The sequence below is a fragment of the Sprattus sprattus genome, assembly GCF_963457725.1.
Source record: "Sprattus sprattus genome assembly, chromosome: 5".
Lineage (NCBI taxonomy): Eukaryota > Metazoa > Chordata > Actinopteri > Clupeiformes > Clupeidae > Sprattus > Sprattus sprattus.
Genome location: NC_137924.1, coordinates 35,590,277 through 35,605,290, shown reverse-complemented (window position 1 = coordinate 35,605,290; position 15,014 = coordinate 35,590,277). Strand labels below are relative to the sequence as shown.

The 15,014-nt window shown below is 39.4% G+C and overlaps 1 protein-coding gene across 1 annotated transcript; it reads right to left on the bottom strand.

Annotated features, from left to right (window-relative positions):
• Positions 1–1,773: 1,773 nt before the first annotated feature.
• On the bottom strand, positions 1,774–3,835 carry batf2 (basic leucine zipper ATF-like transcription factor 2; the record flags this gene model as incomplete). The annotated part of the gene is made up of 3 exons (XM_080839788.1): positions 3,733–3,835; positions 3,362–3,472; positions 1,774–2,109 (listed from the first exon to the last, which is right to left on the bottom strand). Exons 1-3 carry the CDS (start codon positions 3,817–3,819, stop codon positions 1,774–1,776), a joined length of 534 nt encoding a protein of 177 aa, XP_080695914.1. The 5' UTR covers positions 3,820–3,835.
• Between the last annotated feature and the right edge of the window lie 11,179 nt (positions 3,836–15,014).

The window sequence follows — 15,014 nt, the reverse complement described above, 5'->3', positions numbered from 1 at the left end:
CTGGTGTTTTAACGCTAATACCAGGATGGTTGTTCAGTTATTTACATTTGCTGACTGGTTTCGTTAAACTGCATCACAGGTTTAACGCGGAGTGCTATCACATGAGATTTTTTTCTTCATTCACGTTGGCTCCTCTCTCTCTCTATCTCTCTCATCCCACCCTCTTCTTTCTTTATGCCTTCACTCCCTCCCTCAATGGTTGGCACTAGCTCGTCTGTTTACCACCGTCTCAGGGCTGACGTGAGGGAGCTTGTGATGTGCAGCATCAAACCATTGTTCCCATGTTCCTTGGCTTGCCCCCTAGTCCTGTACAGCCACCATGTTGCGCAAAACTGACCCAGCATAGGGATCACAGATTATGATATTTGTTTTGCAATGTGTATTTTTCCCGGTACAGCAAATTATACTGTAACACAGACTGCCGCTCCTTTCTCTCCGCAGTCAATGACAGTTATAGCAGTTAAATGATTCCAAACATACATTACAAACATATTAACATTTAGTGGTGTCTCAGGGGGCCCTTAAACATGACAGTAATGGACGTTTTTTTTTAAGTATTCCAATTTTACTTCATTTTTATATACATACTGTAGAAGTAATGCACCGTCTCTAAGTCTAAGGAGAAATATGTCTCAGAAATGTATGAAAAATGTAAAATAAAAATGCTACACACTCATGTGATGTTTCTATTTAGTCATTCTATTAGTCATCAAATTGACAAAATGTGTTTAGGCTACATCCCCCTCATATAAGGCACTCTTTGATTGTATTATTGCTATTATTATTTTATATTTAGTTTTTCTATATATTTATCTCATCATGTCTGTCATGCTTACACCAGGTAAGTTTAAAGTTCCAAGAAAGTACACACACATCCTGACATGAGAGTCACATTATGGGGCTATTCATATGAATCATAACTTATGTTGAGCTGATTAGTTAAGTGGCAAAAGCAATGAACCCTAAAGATAAATATTGCTTGTGCAGGTCTAGGGTTGTTTACAGTCAAATGCAAATGCAAATATTCACAATATATTTCTATGGCAATGCATACCTATCAGTGAAAACCTACTAATACCTACTGATGTTATTTGAATCTGGTTAGTTGGCTTAACATTATGACGACTATAGCAAATATAGTTATATAGTTGCTCTAGTATGGGATTTTCCTATAACCAGCCAGTACAACTTTCAAAATTGTCCATCTGTATGTATTAATCCAAAAATGTCCACTGACAGAGGTATGCCGGTCTACCAGTTAGTTAATGTGTGCTCTAAACATTGAGGTTGACTCTTATGGTGATAGCATGAAAGTTAGCAAAACATGCTACCAAAACCAAGCATCTTCAATGGTAAAGGTTGAGCAACAAACAGCACATCCCTATCCCACCCCTAAACTGTTGATAGACAAATAGCAAAGCTTATCCATTACACAATAAATAATACATTATATATATTTAGATATATTTTAAATACAGTATGAATGTGTTTGTATGGTCTGAAAAGTTCTGTATATTCTATAATGTACGCCCAAAAGTCTTTGGCAGCTTGTGACAAGAACAGAGACACACTTAAGGTCTGCAGGGGTGTGGTAATCATACCTAAGAGTATATCACTTTGCACTAAAGTGATTTTAAACATTGAATTTCTAACAATGACTAATGTCAAATCAAATAATTCTTTGTTTCAGAAGAACTGGGCAGTGCCTTTTTCAGTAGCCCTTTTTTGCAATGGAAAATTTGGAATCTGGTCACACAGTGCTGTGTTTCATCATCAGTGTAAACTCCAGTGTCCCGGCTCCCAACCTCCACTGTCCAAGAGGTCTAAGAGGGAGAACTCGAGCTGGGTCTCTCCAGGACGGGCAGGCAAGGACTGCGCGCTGGTGACAGGAGCGGTGTCGACGTTTAAGGCTGATAAAGAGATAGTGGTAGAGGTACAGGATAGGGCCTTCACCGGTGGGGTGACATGACCTGCTAGTCTTGACTGGCTGTGCAGTGAGCACTGAGGCTCGTGATGCTGCAGGGCTGTAGTGTAGCGCTGGAGCTCAGCTTTCAGGTCGCCAATCTCCTTCTCGAATGCAACATTGGAACGCTCCAGGAACTGCATCTCCTTCAAGAGAGAATAAGTTTTAGTGTAATAAAATGAAAAAATGTCATATCCCAATCAAAGGACCATTACAATACACAATATACTGTACAATATTGTAGGAAAAATATGTATAAAGAGGAATATTTCTGCTAAATATCAGCTTAAATAATCATTATATACAGAGCCTTTCCATATGACAAAGAGCTCTATATACAACTATAGGGAAGTTGGGTCAACCGACGTGGTTACTTCTCTCTCTGTTGATAAATCAGGTGTTGTTGTCACCATTTGAAGAGTTCCATGTGATAAGCACATAGTCACATGTTGTCAGATGTTACAGTGCAGGGAACAAAAACAGCAGGAGGCACACAAGACCTTATTCGTGTCGGCCATGCACACTCAGACTTGTATGGGCATAAATGAGTTCCCTTGATAAGCCTAACTACACTGTGATAAGAGATTAATTACATTACACTGTGATAAGAGATCAATTTCCATCAATTTCTCTACAATTGTGTTAAGAATCCAACCTGTCAGTGAAATCCACTGTGAATTTGTAATGACTTAGTATCGGACCATTTGTCCCACATATTATTTAGAAAACCACACACAGTTCTCAGTAGGCAAAAGGTACTTAGAATCATCAAAGTGAAAGAGAAAGCAGAATTAACAACAAGGCAATATGCGGTATTAGATATGACTGAGGGTTTTTTCTGATAAGAAAAGGAAAGCAAAATATAGGAGTGCTCCAGTTCTTTGGTAAGAGTGTGGCGAGACTTTATGAATTAACTGATATGATGGTGGTTACATAAATGTCAAAGCTGTCAGAGTTCATTACAATATGGTAAGAGTCTCCAAATAAGTAAAGGTTATATGTAATCTAATTTGCCAAATAACCAGAAAAAAACACTATCAGATGACAGAAAAGTTAGTCTTGAAAAATAGCCAAGAAGTGACATTTGTTAGCAAGAGTTTGGACTGCTGTTGGCGGGGCTGTGGGGAAGAGAGATTCTTTTCAGAGGCTGTGTTTCCCAGAAATGCCTGCAAGGGCAAGTGAGTGTCTCAATACCTCCCCCTCATGCATGGTGAAACACACTCACACAGGGGTCTTACACACAAGGCAGGGGTAGAATCCTATTTTTCTTTATACAAACCCTAGTCCTCTTCACTTATCATTCACACAATGATCTATATTTGTGCATGATCTTACAGGATGACCAAACCAACCAAATAACAGTAAGAGAGAAAGAGAGAAACAAAAACTGATACTGACCCCATGTAGAATATCTGCTCTCTCTGTTTGTTTCTTTCTATTTTTCCTTGCAGCATCCCGGTTGTTCTCCCTTCGTTTACCGGTTTTCACAGGACCAAACCCACCTTTCCCCTATTTACAACAACAATACACAAAGGTAGTTTGGTTGGGACCTGCCGACTCAAGTACGGTAATTTGATCAAGTTAGAATTAAGATATCTGTACATTGCCCTCTTCACTTAGGCTACTAACTAAAGCGTAATTTTAAATATTTACCTTACGACTATTGTGGCACTGTTGTCTAGTAGACTACCGTTTAACAGCACGTTAGTGTAAGGCAAGGCGATATTATCTTATTCGTTAATCACATTAATGCATATCCTGTAATTTACCCAGTCTGAGGAACTCTGAGACTCTTCGCCAGAAAATGAGGCAAAACTCTCTGTAGAATTGGTTGTGTCCATAAAAACACCCGGCATCCCGTTGTAACTTCGTTTTACTCCGCTTAACAGAACGCATGTATTCTCAACAGGTGAGAAAGATAGCGCATGTCAGTCAATGATTTACGCTTGTTAGGGGACGAACTCCTCTCGGGCAGATGGCGATGTGCTAATTTTGATATATAGATAGGCTAGAACTGTCCCCTGAACTACGTCAGCTATTAACTTCGGTCAGCTGAGATAGACTAAACTATAGAGCAGACAACAATCCCATGTAGCAAAGTTAATTTTGCTTGTCTCTTCGCTGCAATGAACACGCTGGGATGTTCTTGCGCTTTAAATAGGTTTGCGTAACAACTGGTCATTGCCTGCGGGGACCAAGGAGGTGGGGTGTCAGTACTTTCAGTTTCAGATTATTTTAAATGCCTGGTCTGCGAGGCAAACGGAAATGCGGGCGGATCAGTTTAGGCGTTTTACGGGAGGCACCCACGCACTAGGAATTTCTCAGCGAAGGTTAGTGTTCGTATGTAATTAGGCATTAGGCAAACCGTGACCAACTGTAGGGAAAAATGATTGCTCTTTTACAAGCGCAATAAGACACGTGCTGTAGCTTTTATCTGTTGTTTGTTCCGAGAGTGGAGACTGCAAACCGCATTCTATTTGTCTTAGTGTCTTAAGTCTTAATGTCTTAATGTCTAAGTCTTAATGTCTTAAGGTAGGTGACATCACAGGGGGTTGTGGTCAGCATCACACAGGAAGTTGACCCCAAAAATCAAGAGGTAAAAAAATGATATATGCTTTAGGTGGATTTTAATATAAGGCTGTAAAATGTATATGCTTCATTTAATGTGGACACCAATGATTAGCAAATATGTGTGATGTATAAGTGTAATAATTAACACTTTTTTGAAATTATGTTTATATTAATTTAATTTGAACATTTTCTTGGTGTCCCAAAATACCAAACATGGTATGGTAAATTGGGACAGCATGTTTCAGGTAATTTAGGACAACATGTTTAGGGTATAAAATGAAAATGTGTCTATAATTTAGTCATAAATAACCTGATTAAAAGTGAACTGGTCACTTTTATAACAACACAAAACCAAAGTGATGTATCCTAGGCAATTTTTAGCAGAAGAAATTACAGGCTAAGGTTGCTAACCGTCAGAGCTGTGTGTAGTGGGCTAGAATGAAGGGAGCATTGCAAGAGTACAGAGAACTGGAAAGGGCAGGCAACAGACCTAAGCTCCGTTATCTTGCCAGGGCCTGTTATGTCCCAAAATCCACCCTCAAAATCAGAAGATAACACATACTGCACAACCTTAATGATATATTTATGGATAACAAATCAATTAAAATGTTTTTTTTTTTTTTTTTAATTTTCAATACATTGTCCCAAATTACCAAACATACTGTCCCAAATTACCAACAAGTTGCTTAAAATATTTTTTTTTGTCAACTCCACTAAAATAGTGAGCCATGTGATCATAAAATATCATGAAGACTTAATTTTTTTTACTTATATAATGTGGATACCTTAAGGAATTCAGAAATGTCTCATTTATTGGGTTATGTTTGTAAATTGATGACAAACTTAAGCTCAGAAGACAAAATTACAAAAAATGTCCCAATTTACCTGAATCCACCCTATTTCATTTAAACTCTTTGCCCTTGAATCAATAGCTCCTGGTCACTTTATACTTTGTGAAAGATTACATCCACTTTAGACCACTTAATGTACTCATTTGAGAACCTACATTATTTCCAGTGAAATACTGTGGCGAGCTAGGCCAGAACAATGGAGGCGGACACAGCTGTCTCAGGTTTAAAGCCAAAGCCTATGCCCCACTGCACGACCCCGGGAAAAACTAGCCTACTTTACGTGACCCTGGGAGTGCCGAAAACCCCACACTGAACGAGATACAGAAGTCAGGTCTTCAGGTCTGGGCAACGTTCAATGTCATCCACTTGATCTGTGAAATCAGATCAGCCATGGCCAGCTACCTACCTGTAGTACACCTGAGGATCTCAGAATCCAGGTACAGTGCTCAGCCAGGACCAGGTATCTACACAAATATGAGGTCTAGTTTACCCAGAATCAGAACTGATTTATTGTCACCCACAACTAAATAAATAATAATAATACATTTTATTTAAAGCGCCTTTCATGACACCCAAGGTCACTTCACAAACAATCATCTCATTACAATTACAAGCATCTCATAGAAATAAATAAAAATAAGAAAAATAGAAGTCAGTCAGTCAGTCCATAAGCTATCTTGAATAAATTAGTTTTAAGTCTGCTTTTAAAGTCAGTAATTGAGTCACAGTGTCTGATGTAGTCTGGCAGTGAATTCAACAAGGGTGATGAAGCTGTTAAGAAATATAGCTTTCTGAAAAAAAGTGTTCGGGGGCAAGTTGTGCCATTAAAGAGAATACATTGGGGTAAATTGTGCCATTGATTATTGAAGTAAAACAGTATATTTGCATCTCAGAAACTGTGATGCTATATAAAAGCTAGACAAATTCAATGCAAAATTACTAATTTAAGGTTTATTTAAAGTTATTTTACAACATCAAAGGCCGGTTTTCTACAAGCCTATTATAGAGTAGCTTACCAAAGCACTGAAACATGTGTGAAATGTTTTCAAACTTGTCTATAACTGTTTAGACACAACAATCAAAAAACTGTGATCATAGAAATTTTACTTTGAAAGGCAAAAAAACTGTTTTTTGAACTTAAACGTGCTTATCTCTCATGCAAAGAGGCTCTCTTCTTTGCAGGATGAGTTAAATGGCTCTTCAAAAAAATGTGTGGTCACTAAAATAAGGGGTGGCACAACTTCCCTGCTGGCACAAATTACCCCACTCTCCCTTACACGATGTAGGCTTAGTACAGCTCCATAAAACCTGAACCAATTACCTACATATTACAAATTAATTTCAGAACAAACAAATGCATTTCATGTACTTCTCAGTTATGTAATTTGTTCATTAAGGCAATATTTTGACATGCATTCAGGAAACTTAGAAATCCAGTGCAGATGTAGTGCAGGTTGAGGAAGCAGCAGCTGGACCATAAGGGCTTCAGATGAGGTGGAGAGCGTTTAGTTTTTTATTTAAACTAAGGTTTTATGATTCTTATTATGTTTAAATCAGTTCCAAGTTCCACAAGTTAATACACAAATGTTAATTCATTTAAATAAAGTTTGCCTGTTCAATATAACATCAACTATGTTTTTTTTATATGGGGGGGGGGGTGTGTCCCTACCAATGCTGAGACCAAACCTACGCCCTTGGTATGACACCAAGGCTCTTGACCTGGTTGAAGCAAGGGATGGTGCTGCCATCTACACATGGTGAAAGGTTCCATCTTAGCAAGAGCTGATTTGGAGCCAACCACTAGCAGCTCAGTCTTACTGCTATTAAGTTTCAGGTAATTTTGTGTCAAGTTGATGTCATGTCAAATGTCACTCTTGTTAACAGACTATATGCTAGGGGTGTGCATGGATAATTGAATATCCAGATAACTGTTTGCTTGATAACTATATACAGTCATGGACAAAAATATTGGCACCCCTGCACTTCTGTCAGATAATGTACCAATTCTCCCAGAAAAATTTTGCAATTACAAATGGTTTTGTATTCACATGTTTATTTATTTATTTTGCATTGGAAAAACACCACAAATCGGAGAAATAATGTCAAATCTGACTTTATTTCACACAAAACTCAAAAAAAAAATGATTGGCACCCTTTCAAAATTGTAAGAAATAACTGTATTTCAATCATGTAATGCTCCTTTAATCTTTATTTAAACACACCTGTGGCAAGCTACAGATGCTGGTAATATAGAAATCACATTTGCAACCAGTTAAAATGGAGCAAAGTTGGCTCAACCTTTGTGTTGTGTGTCTGTGTATACCGCACTGAGCATGGAGAAAAGAAAGAAGAGCAAAGAATTGTCGGAGGATTTGAGAACCAAAATTGTAGAAAAGCATGAACAATCTCAAGGCTACTACAGGTCCATCTCCAGAAATGTTAATGCTCCTGTATCCACTGTGAGCAGTGTCATCAATAAGTTTACAACCCATGGCATTGTCACTAACCTCCCTGGGTGTGGAAGGAAGAGAAAAATTGATGACAGAATGCAACAAAAGATTGTTTGAATGGTGGATAAAAAACCTAGAACAACTTCCAAATAAATTCAAGCTATCCTGCAGACAGGGTACAACGGTGTCAGCTCACACTATCCGTCGCCTTTTGAATGAAATGAGATGCTATGGTAGGAGATCCAGGAGGTCCCCACTGCTGACACAGAGACATAAAAAAGCCAGACTGGAGTTTGCCTAAACCTTCCTGGGGAAGCCAAAATAATTCTGGAAGAGTGTCATGTGGACAGATGAGACTAAAGTAGAGCTTTTTGGTAAAGCAGTTTACAGACAATGAAATGGGGCCTTCAACTAAAAGAACACGGCCCCTTCAGGCAAATATGGTGGAGCTGGACCGATGTTTTGGGGTTGCTTAGCTGCTTCTGGAACCCAATGACTGTGTGCATGGCATCAGGAAGTCTACCAAATCATTTTTGGGCGCAATGGAGGGCCCAGTGTCAGAAAGCTGGGTCTCCGTCAGAGGACATGGGTCTTCCAGCAGGACAATGACCCATAGCACACTTCAAAAAGCACCCAGAAATGGTTAAGACAAAGCACTGGAGAGTTCTGAAGTGTCCTTGATGAGTCCAGATCTTAATCCCATGGTACAACTGTGGCATGATCTCAAATCAGTAGTTGGGAGAAGGCACCTTTCAAATCTGAGAGACCTGGAGCAGTTGGCAAAAGAAGAGTGGTCCAAAATTCCAGTAGAGAGGTGTAAGACACCTCATTCATGGTTACCGGAAGCAATTGATTTCAGATATTTGTATTGCTTTATTTTAAGGGTGTTCTACCCATTATTAAGTTGAGGTTGCCAATAATTTTGTCCGGTCCATTTTTTTAGTTTTGTGTGAAATAAAGTCAGATTTGACATTATTTATCAGATTTTTGGTGTTTTTCTAATGCAAACTAAATAAATAAACATGTGAATACAAAAGCATTTGAAATTGCAATAATTTTCTGGGAGTAGTGGTGCATTATCTGACAGAAGTGCAGGGGTGCCAATTTTTGTGTCCATGACTGTACATATAGCAGTAGCCCTATTCAGTTATTCTGTACAACATGGGATACTTTAACAATTATATTGTTAATTTGTGGAGATGATATGCACACTCAACTCAACACACAACTTGTCCAATCCTATCTGCCCAAAGCCACCAGGTCTTAACAAAACTGACCATTTTCTAGTGTTATTATTGTGAACTGGCAGTGTGTAAGAACACATGAGTGAATTAGCAAAAGTGTAGCTCTGGGTAAAGCACTTTTCCCAAAATAGTGGCTTTGGAGCGAAACGGGGCCAGAGCCTGGGGGTTAGTTCAACCGGGGGTTTATCTTACCCTCTCATGATATTTAGCTAAGTCACATTTTTGGTGTTAAAATTAGGGGTGCATCCTAAAATTGAATAATTGACATTGTATTTCATATTTAGGATGCAGCATAACAGCTGTCATGCCACGTAATTACACAAGAAAAACAGATACAGATGTTTACCTTGTAGATAACAAAGAAACATCACTCTTGTTTTGCAATGTTAAATAGCATTTTCCTTACATACAGTATGTGACACGTTAGTGTTTATGTTATTGACAACAAAGTTTGTGATTGTACGGATTTCCAGAACATGTTGGTGGTTATGGTTGTAGATTTAAAAGTAAGCTATTGTGCCAAACTTACAGTTGAAAGTCTACACTGAAAGGGAAAAACAAATAGTCTGTGGACTTTCCTCAAAATAATAAAAGTTTTAAGACTTCCACGTCTATTTCTTATTCCTAGAGGTTTGGCAAACCATCTTCAGATTTTAGAACAGTAGACAAAGTAGCACCATGTTCCTAGATTAACGTTTTTCATTTCACTGTGTACTAGCTGCATTTGAAATGACAATAAAGCCAGTCAACAGTCTAAAGTATGTGTGTGTAACAAATTCCATGCAGGAAAATGAATAGTCATACGCCTATATTCAACTTCCGGAACTATCTGGAATTAAAGGCAAGGCAAGTTTATTCATATTGCACGACTCATTCACAATTGGTCATTTGAAGTGTGTTACAAAGGAGCAGAAAGACCATAGAAAAAGAAAAGATTAAAAAGGAAGACTACATTAGATCAGCTTAAAGAACAGAACAAATAAAAGGGTATTAAAAATCAGTAAACAAAAAGGCATCTTAGAACAGTTGGGTTTTTAATCTAGATTTGAAACTGGTTACAGTTGGAGCCCCATCAGGAAATTGTTTCCAGAGGTGACCATTAATTCTGACCGCAGGTATTACGAACAGATATCTCTTCAGGGATCTGACAGGTCTAGCCGGTGTGTGCTGATGAAATATATCTGAGGGGTATTTTGGTCCTCATAAAGTGATTTAAGAATATAAAGAAATGCCATTGACTCTTTCCCTTGCATTTTCTTTAGATGATGTAGGTTACTAGGTTAATGGCTAAAATACTGAATAAATTCAGGTTGGATGACATATTACAACCGTTGTTTACAAGGTGGCATGTCTGCTTTCAGCCCATTTTAGTGATTGTCTTCTTAATGCTGTAAGAAATGATTGTCTTCTTAATGCCTTAATGTCTTCTTTAGCTAAATGAAGTCATCTTTAGCTACACATTCTTCTAAATGTTCTAGGTATAATGGGTACATTAGATATCCCAGGGTCTGGCATACAACTGCATGTACCCCTCACCAAAAAGGTTCTATTTTCTTGCAGCTCCACAAAATATGCGTATGGTTTGGTTACATATCACCACATCTAGCTCTTTCGCCCATGTAGCCTTAATGTTTATTGTTGAGTGTTGTTTGGATTCCATTAAACAAGTATAAAGAATTTAAGTTGCCTTAGGTATTTCTCTACTCTATAGTAGGATGTCACAAGAATCTCCCCATCCTTCTTTTTTATTTCTTTTTCATAAAAGTCCCTCATCTGTAGATATCTGAACAAATCTGGGTTCCTTACACCAAAAAAATCATTATTTTCTTGGAAACTCAGCATTTCACCTTTCTTGACATATTGCAGTTATGCCTACATTTATCCAGAATCTAAAGGTCGTATCCATCTCCCCAGTAATACATTCTGTCAAATGCAATCCATTTTAGAAGACTAAGCTCCCTGCCTACTTTCAACTGAGTGCCATGTATCTAGCATAAAATATGTTACTGGGTTAATCTGATCCTTGATCTGTATAGGGGTTTGCCTTTCACCAATGCATGTTTGGATTGGGTAATTGTGGGTGTATATCTGTGGCAGGGATAGAAATTTGAAATCATTTGTTTAAAATAATAAGAATGGACGAAAACTGCCTGTCCATTTTTGTTGCCCAAATGTTTTGGCTGCACATAGCTTGTCTGCCTTATGGTTAATCTGGCACTCGGCCTGACCTGGGGGACCTCGTAAGGAGCTGTCCATGCCTCTGGACTTTTATTCATTTTTGGAAGTAGGTACAAATACCAGGGGTCGTGGCGAATTAGGGCTCTTACGACCCCATGTGCCCCTGTGCACCATGCCTACAGTCCCTGTACTGGCCATACCGGGGCAGCAGGTTGTGGGCCTGCAGTGGGGAAACTGATTAGCCGTGATTACACACACCTGGCGCGGCTGTGGGTATAAAAGCACCGTAAGGTCTTATGAGCGGCCCCTTCAGCTTCCGCTCATTTACTTTTTGGACACTTTTTGCAACCATCCCTACTCATGAACATATTCGCTTCACGCATCCCTTCATATTTGTATTAGTGTGGATGGTGTCATACATGTGTTTGGAGCTGTAAACCAAAGTATACAACTTAAAACGCCCTCAATCTTGCAACTGGGCTATTTTTCCCACAGCAAATCCATAAGACAAACTGTATGCACATATCGTGTACTTGTTTATGTAACCGGCCTCAAGCCTAGGGGAACTAAGGCCCGCACAAACAGGTTCTTTACATTGAAAAGTAAAGAACAAATACACAGGTGTTAAGGCATGGAGGCATTCAAACAAAGCTCTCAAATTCCTTCTATTATCCTGCCTGCCTTGCAGAGTGCATCTGATGACGCATCATTGCTCCCTAGCGGGCTGGAGTGAGTTAAGCATGATGGACTAAGAGCACTCGATAGTTTACAAAGAAAGATAAGGTGCATGCCTATGTGTGTATTTGCGTGCAGAACTAATGATGGCCCGTTACACTCACTTTTAGAAGAGGTCTCCTGACATCTTGAATAATTGCAACTACTCCTCAGTGCTAATAGCCCCACAAGACTGGCCTCAAATAGGGATGCCACACAGGATATGAGGCGTATGGCAACAGGTCCTTCTGGAAAGGGGGGGTGACATGTTACTGCTTGGACTCTGGTCTGAAATGTTGGTATGACTGTTGACCCAGACTTTGATATGTGAGCATTTCTCTTGGTCTCACTGGGCGTTCAGATCTTCTCAGCATGAGCTCTTCCAGCTCTTGCACTGGCTCCACACTCTCAGGGTCATCAGACATCCTTACAGGCTTCTGGCACTTCCTGAACTTGTGCAGGTTGCTCCAGCTGATTAACTGGCAAGCAGGGGGTTGCAACTCTGCTGCTGAAGGCCTTAATGTTGGATGACCATAGTGTGCTTGATTGATTGAGTGAGATGAGCCAGGCTGTGCTCTGACATCTATAATCGGACTCCCCCCTCATCTGAGTCACTTTGGCTTATGCCCTCAGAGGCCCTCTTTCCATGGGCCCTCTTTCCATTTCTTACAGATCGCTGTTGCACTGATGGGCCAGCTTGAATGTCCCCGTCCAGCTGGAGGTCGCGAACTGGTAAGAGCAGGTTCATATGTAGGACACGGGCACGCTGGTCTCCCTTTACAGCTTGAACTTTATACACCGGGCTGGCCACATCTCAGACGACCCAGTGGATGGTCCTCTTCTCCAAGTAGCTTTGGATCCCGGGATTGATTCCGCTCTGACAGGTTTCTTACCAACACCCAGTCACCTGGCTGAAGTGTCCCCCCCTTGACCCCTCTATCATAGAAGCGCTTTGCTGTCTCTCTTCTTCTTTTAGGGTCCAGAGCATCTGGAGCAAGGTGCAGTTAAGCCTTTCTAGTGAATTTCCCTGAGGGTGTTACAGGGTTGTTCTAGAGTGGGAGATGCCGGCCAATTGCTCTAACCTCTGAAATAACCCATTTTCAAACTCGTGACCTTGGTCATGGTGGAGTTTTTCAGGGAAGCCAAAACGGGGGGAAGTCATTAAATAATTTCTCGAGATGTTTTGCTAGATTTATTTTTAGTGGGATAAGCTTGGGCAAAGTGTGTGAAATGGTCAATTATGACCAAAATACTCATAACCACCACTACTTAGTTCAAGATGTAGGTAATCAACAGCAACTTACTCAAAAGGTGAACTTGTGGAGATGGAGCCCATTGGTGCTTTGTCTAGCATAGGGGGATGTTTTTGCTGGATGCATGCACACCTTCTCAGGAAATAATCCTCCACCTCTCACTACATATACAGTGCCACAAGTATGTGAACCCCTTGAGCAGTTAAGAGTTTTCTGCTGTTTTACCATGATTTCTCAGTTTTTTCATCACCAATTTTCGAAATATGAAATGTCAGGTTTATGTTTATCAATAGCATGTACTTGTTTAGAGGGAATTAAGTGTGGTCATTTGATTGGTTTGCTTAATTGACTAATTAAGCATCCAGGTGTGTTTCAATGAATCTGTTACCTACTTGACTTCACCAATGCAGCTGGGGGTTCACTTACTTTTGCACATACACTAATTCCATGTTTCATGTAGTTTTTTGGCTACTCACACAATTCCCTTTTAAACAAGTATGCAATTGATAAACATAAACCTGGCATTTCATGTATGGAAATTTGGTGATGAAAAAATGGAAAAATCATGGTAAAACAACAGAAAACTCTTAACTGCTCAAGGGGTTCACATACATTTAAGCGGCACTGTATGACCAATAGAATGTTTCTCTCATCAGATTAAGGACCTTCTTAACACCCACATGGCCCATATCATCATGCAGCTATTATAGAACAAGGGGCCAAATGTATAGGATGATTAATTTACAATTGGTCATTTGAAGTGTGTTACAAAGGAGCATATAGACCAAAGAAAAGATTAAAAAGGAAGAAAACATTAGATCAACCAAAAGAACAGAAACAAAAGTGTAATAAAAATCAGTTAACAAACAGTTGGGTTTTTAATCTAGATTTGAAACTGGTTACAGTTGGAGCCATATCAGGAAATTGTTTCCAGGGGTGACCATTAATTCAGACCGCCGGTATTACCAACAGATATCTCTCCAGTGATCTGACAGGTCAAACCGGTGTGTGCTGCAGAAACATGTCTGAGGGGTATTTTGGTCCTGGCTCATGATTTAAGAATATCAAGAAATGTCATTGTCTCTTTCCCTCGCATTTTCTTTAACTAAATGATGTAGGGTACTGGCTTACTTGCTAAAATACTGAATACACTGAGGTTGGATGACATATTAGACATTTTAAAGTATTGTTTGGTAGTCCTTGAGTGCGCTGCGGCCCTTTGTTGACTTTGTTGCATGCTGACTGTAAACATGACAAAAGCACAATGGCTGCCAGTGCCAATCATATAATTATCTCATAACTTGTCATGTTGGTACAAGTGCAAACCTACATAAACCTACACAGCGTTAATTACATTTTGCCTTTTGCAGTCTACCTTTTTACAATGAGTTCAACATCTTGTCACATATATACACATGTTATCCAATGGTTGAATATTGAACAAATAACACAGCACACAGAAGCACCACTCTGAAAGAACAACGACAAGGTAAGGTTCATCAAAATACCACATTCTATGAATTTGTTCACATTTCAGTGCCAGAAAACTATTAAAATTGTAATGCTACAATGCTGAATATACCTACAGCTATAAGCAGTCTGCTTTTGACCACAAAATGTTATAGCTTACTGTGCCTGTACCACACTGACATGCATACACTGAATGCGTGGCAATCTTGGTAATTTTAGATCAATTTTGTCATCCAGAACAAGAAGAAACCCTTCTTTCGAAATCATAATGGCTCAATTGTGTGACATACCCACAGAGGGCGTAGTTTTGCTTTATTGAA